The sequence below is a fragment of the Zea mays genome, chromosome 3 (genome assembly GCF_902167145.1).
Source record: "Zea mays cultivar B73 chromosome 3, Zm-B73-REFERENCE-NAM-5.0, whole genome shotgun sequence".
Lineage (NCBI taxonomy): Eukaryota > Viridiplantae > Streptophyta > Magnoliopsida > Poales > Poaceae > Zea > Zea mays.
The window spans coordinates 127,145,971-127,151,038 of record NC_050098.1 but is presented as its reverse complement, the minus strand read 5'-3'; the positions used below and the strand labels follow the sequence as shown (position 1 = coordinate 127,151,038).

The 5,068-nt window shown below is 51.3% G+C and overlaps 1 protein-coding gene and 1 non-coding gene across 2 annotated transcripts; one reads left to right on the top strand and one right to left on the bottom strand.

Moving 5' to 3' along the window:
* Positions 1–3,301, bottom strand: LOC103650516 (amino acid transporter AVT1C). Its single transcript, XM_008676094.4, has 11 exons — positions 2,855–3,301; positions 2,355–2,731; positions 2,026–2,240; positions 1,933–1,956; positions 1,648–1,828; positions 1,209–1,428; positions 972–1,107; positions 710–872; positions 553–596; positions 401–463; positions 1–305 (listed from the first exon to the last, which is right to left on the bottom strand). The coding sequence occupies exons 1-11, from the start codon at positions 3,058–3,060 to the stop codon at positions 210–212; spliced, it is 1,725 nt and encodes a 574-aa protein (XP_008674316.1). The 5' UTR covers positions 3,061–3,301; the 3' UTR covers positions 1–209.
* A 1,115-nt stretch (positions 3,302–4,416) lies between these two features.
* LOC103652166 (uncharacterized) lies at positions 4,417–5,068 on the top strand. The gene is made up of 3 exons (XR_002268404.3): positions 4,417–4,532; positions 4,634–4,693; positions 4,959–5,068. It is a non-coding gene; the product is annotated as an uncharacterized protein (transcript).

Genomic DNA, 5,068 nt, shown 5'->3' with positions numbered 1-5,068 from the left:
GAAAATTTCTAACGAAAAGAAAAACAACTCTTGTCATGGATGTCTGAAACAACAACCTTCGCCTGTCCTCCCGCAACTAAACTCTCTCTTACCAAATTTCTGCCATAAAGAAGGAACAAATAAACTTAGCTACGAAAGCTGCCAGTTCCAACTATGTCAAAGCATTTGGAAGGATCTGTAGCAGCTAGATAAACATCAGCTAGCGTGCGCTATCTGGTGCTGCTAATCATCTGGCTGACTGAGGTGTATGATCCCACGCTTGCACATACGGCGCCGATCATTATGATGACTATGCACAGGATGATCTGGAATGAAAGCGAAAAGTTAAGTTAGATCACGGATAATTCAGTGTCCAAGCTATTTCGGGGTTGGGATTCTGGAAGTGTTGTGGGTTGGTTACCTCCCACAATGGCACTGCGCCCTTCTTGATGGAGAGGTAGCACGCGCATGGGAGTATCAGAGCCTGTAAATCATCAAGCAACTTGTTCAGTTGGATTGGCCAAAGGAAAGTACAGTGCACGGGTTTAGGTGAAAGTGTTTCCCAGAACCTACCACAAGCATTGTGAAGACAGATCCAAGCAATGCCATCACCAGCCCTGAAAGTCAGAGGGCGTAGGAAAGTAGCATTAGCACGCTGAAAAGTCAGAGGGCGCAAAGAATTTGGAACGAATACTATTCGAAACTCAGTTTTACCGACAAGACTGCTCACCGAAATAAGGAAAAAGCAGAGCCACCACAACAGTGGAGAGGACGAGGCATGTCCTAACAGACATTCCAACCAGGTAATTCTGCATCTTCTTTGGCAGGGCTTCCTCTATAGACAAGGCGACCGGAGTCATTGTCAATGCATACTTTGTGTACGGATTCACAATCTGAAATCAGAGAAGAAGAAGATAAAAAAATTCCGAAAATAATCAATCAAGTAATGAAATGAGCATCTCTTCTTAATTCTGAATGCAGCTGCAGAATACCGTCATCCAGATGGCAATTTTCGATGGGATGTACTGCTGTGGCAAGTTCAGGGTGAACTGTGACATGGTGGACTCGCCAAACATGAGAAACCCTGAGACGGCGATTCCAGCATAGGCGACTGTCACCACCGTGAAGCTGAAACGGTGGAGAATGGCATCGTATAAGCAGGCGGCAATTTAATATTTTTTTTCACGACGAGCAACGAAGTTCTCGTGCTGGCAAGAGCACCTACTCACCAGAACAGGAGCACAAACGGAAACTGCGAGCGCTCCTTCATGGACGAGTATATGTTTGGGAAAACCGAGTGTCCCGAGTAGCAGAATCCATACAGGCCAAGCGCCACTGGAAGGTGGGTCACGTTCACTAGAGCACCGGAAAAGTGAAACCCGATTCCTTCTCCAATGCCAACCCAGAATAGGCAGACGATGACTGCAATTGTCGCCATCACACCGCCAGCTGAGTACAAAGATGGTCAGGGTCAGGACCCAGGGGGGAAGGAAAAAAAAATCCTTCTTTCACTGAAAGATTACTGAACTATTAGTGGTACGAGTCAATTCTAATAGTGACATTGCTTAGAAAGATTGTTCTGGCTGACTAAAATAGTCCTACATTCCTCTGAAAGATCAGGAAAAAAAAGAAGAAGCGACCCTGTAAGGATTCTACATTTTAGCATACCAGAAAGATACGAGAGGAGACTGAGGTTCCTGAGACAGACTGTTGGGAGAATTGCCAATGCCGTTGTGATCGCAAAGAGAGTGTGTGCATTCATGTCGATGCCGGCAAAAGCTAAATGTGCTGAGGGAAACACTGATGACATGCTGTCTCCTAGCAGCGTGATGTACTCCACACAGCTTGCCTGCAAATATATATATATATATATATATATATATATATATAAGAATCACAAAGGCATAATAGTAGCCATTCACAGTAAGTTTCAGAAATTCAGAGAACACTTACATAAAGCTCCAAGTAAAGAACAACCTGCAAAAAAGAAAACAGGTGAGATGATTTTCGAAGGCAAAAATCTGTATTGTCAGGGAAAATACACACCGATACAAAGATTCGACCAGCAACACCGAAAGCAGCTTGCCCAATGTCTGGGTATGTCCCAATGTTGGGCGAACTGTCTATGCATCTCTTTAGAAGCAAGCCTGTGTAGCAAGAGCTGCCACCCAACAAGGGGAGCAGAAGGAGGCTTGACCATCCCCCTTCCTTGATTCCATAAGATGTGCTGAGTATCCCAACGCCGCACAGCACGTTGAACCCTGGAGATTTAGACTCTCAGACCAGTTAGATGTGCGATTTGGACGTGGAGAACAAGATTAACGCGACGGAATCGAGATTAGATAGATAGATAAATGATTTAAATGATCACGCACCATTGATGATTGATTGGTTCCTGCTGCACTTGCTAGCAGGCGGAGGAAGCTCGATATAATCTGGTCTCAGGCACGCACTGGACGGCCTGTCGGGCAACTGGGCCTCGTGCCCAGCCGGAGGCCGCGGCGGCTGGGCGAGGATGTCCGTGGACTGCCTCATGGGTGGCTGCGGCCGCAGCGACGACTGCGACAGCTGCGGGAGCGAAGGCGGCAGCAGCGGCCTGGCGAGCGGCAGCACCGAGTCGTCGCCCTTCCGGAGGAAGAAGGAGCTCCCGGCCTTGAGGAAGGAGCTGCCAAATCTGGTGAGGTTCGGGCTCGCTGCCATCAGCATGCTCACCGTCGGCGACGGCACCACGCTCAGCATATCGATCGACTGCCTGCGAGACGACGAAAGCGCCGCCGTCAGTTCCGAATAATCGCGACGCGACCGGCATTGGCTGCGCGTGCAACCATCGTACACGCGCAAGTGAGGGCGAGGGCGAGGCGATTGGTTGACGAACCTGTAACTCTGCGGCCACGCGCTCTTGCTGCCGTCACCGCCGCGGCGCCCGCCGCGGGCTTCGCCGTCGCTCGGGTCGGAGAAAGATCCCTCGTCGGAGGAGGTTTCCATGAAGCCGCCGTCCCTGTAGGTGCCAATGTCGTCGTCCTCGTCGCCGACGAATAGCAGGGACCGGTCCCCGTGGCCCATCTCCTCATCGCGGTCCATTGCTGATATCCACGAGACCACGATCTTCTTCTCCTCACGCCCAAATGCAACCTATATATATAGCGATCCTTGCAACCCCGTAATGCAATCAATAACGATGTGTCCGTACCCGACCCGAACTCGTCGCGACCGCGATCTCCAACGGCAACACATGCGAGCCTAGATATGCGGCCGGTTTCAGAGGAGCCGGTCCGGCTCCAACTCATGGCCGCGCCGCCTCTCCCGCGTTCCGCGTTCGTACGCCGCCTTTATCGCAACGACCAACGATGAATCGGAAAACGTACGATCGACGCTTCAATAAAAAGTCACACTCTGCAAAATCGAATATTGCATCGTCTCATGTTTGCAACAGCTTTTTTTCTCAAGATTTTTTCAGCGAACCTGGATTTTTGGTAATCTTACGAAAATCTAAGATATTGCGGGACTTGTGCAGGGGAAGGATGGAGGGTCCACACGGTTTAGAGTTGTGTCACAACCGAATTTAAGTATAATTTTAGAGATATTTTATATAGTGTCACGATCAAATTTCACACATCATTACTTAGTATATAGAAACCAGTGTCATAAATCTCTACTACTATTTATGTACCTAACGTAGGCGTCCACACTGAAAATTGGTGCACAGTTCTGCTTTTCTCCACGCGCTGGGCTTGCATCCATGGCCGCGAATCTCGCCGGTCTGCCAAATCCCCCGCGAATCTCACCCACAAAGCTTCCATCCATCACAGCCGCGACCAATCCATGGTAGCCGCGCCCCGGTCCCTCGGTCGTGCCGGCTTCCATCCATGGCTGCCCGCGCGCACGGCTCCCCTTTTCTTGCACGACGCCCGATGGATATTCTGCGCGGCAATCTCGACGCTCGCCCTCCCCCGCGGGGCAATCTCGGTGTCCCGCACGGCAATCTCGGCCCCGCCATCCTCGCCCCCCCAATTGCTCGGTCAGGCATAGATGGAAGGCCTTGGCGCATCCGCCCCCTCGCACCCCCCACGCATGCGCCTGCTCCCATCCCCCCCCGACCTCGCGAGATAGCCGCCTCGGCCCTCCTCGCAGGCACCCTCTTCGAGTTCCAGGATTCCAAGGTCCAACCTTCTCCTCTCTGAGGCCGTAGCATTTGTCTGGTTAGATTGGGTTGTTCCGTTTGGGTAGCCGGGTGGGGATCGAAATCTGTGCGGCACCCATGGCGGTGGTCGAGGGGACGAAGAAGAAGGTAATCATCGACACCGACCCCGGAATTGGTAGGTACCCGTCCTTGCGATTGCAATCATCGTCTTGGCTGTAGATCGATGGTGCTTCTTCTTGTTGTGGCGTTCGAATCGTAGTCCACTGACCGAACCGAACCACTGTTCGACGGAGCAGATGACGCGATAGCCATCTTCCTGGCGCTGCGGTCGCCAGAGCTGGAGGTGCTAGGCCTCACCACTACCTTCGGCAACGTCCACACCGCCCTCGCCACGCGCAACGCGCTCCACCTGGTGTCGCCGCCTACCTTCCTTCCTCTCTCTCCCCCACCCTGCTGGTCTGTTCCGCCCACTCCGATCGCGGCTCACATTTGCTTCTGATGTGTGTGCTTGAGCTGGAGGCTGTTGGCAGGACTGACATCCCCGTGGCAGAGGGATCCCATCTAACGATCAAGGTAACTATCAGCGTCTCTTTGTTTATGCTACCACGCTGAATCGATGTTCAATTGTCAACGTTGCAGTGCCCTCATCAAACACAGAAAAAAAATCAAAGAATCGCAATGATCTAGCAAAGCCACAAACAATTGAGATTGAGGGAACGCCATCGAGATGATCATACTTCCTGCGTGTTCATCAACAACTTTCAAAAGGCTGTTTTGTTCGTTCATTTACTCTATCATTTGAATTGTTGTTTATTTTTTATTTTCCCCTAGAGCACAGAAAGCCACCAAGCTGAGGATCGCAAGCTTCGTCCACGGTACAGACGGCCTGGGAAACCAGGACTTCCCTCGACCAGCTACCAAGCCTGTAGATCAGTCTGCTGCTGTCTT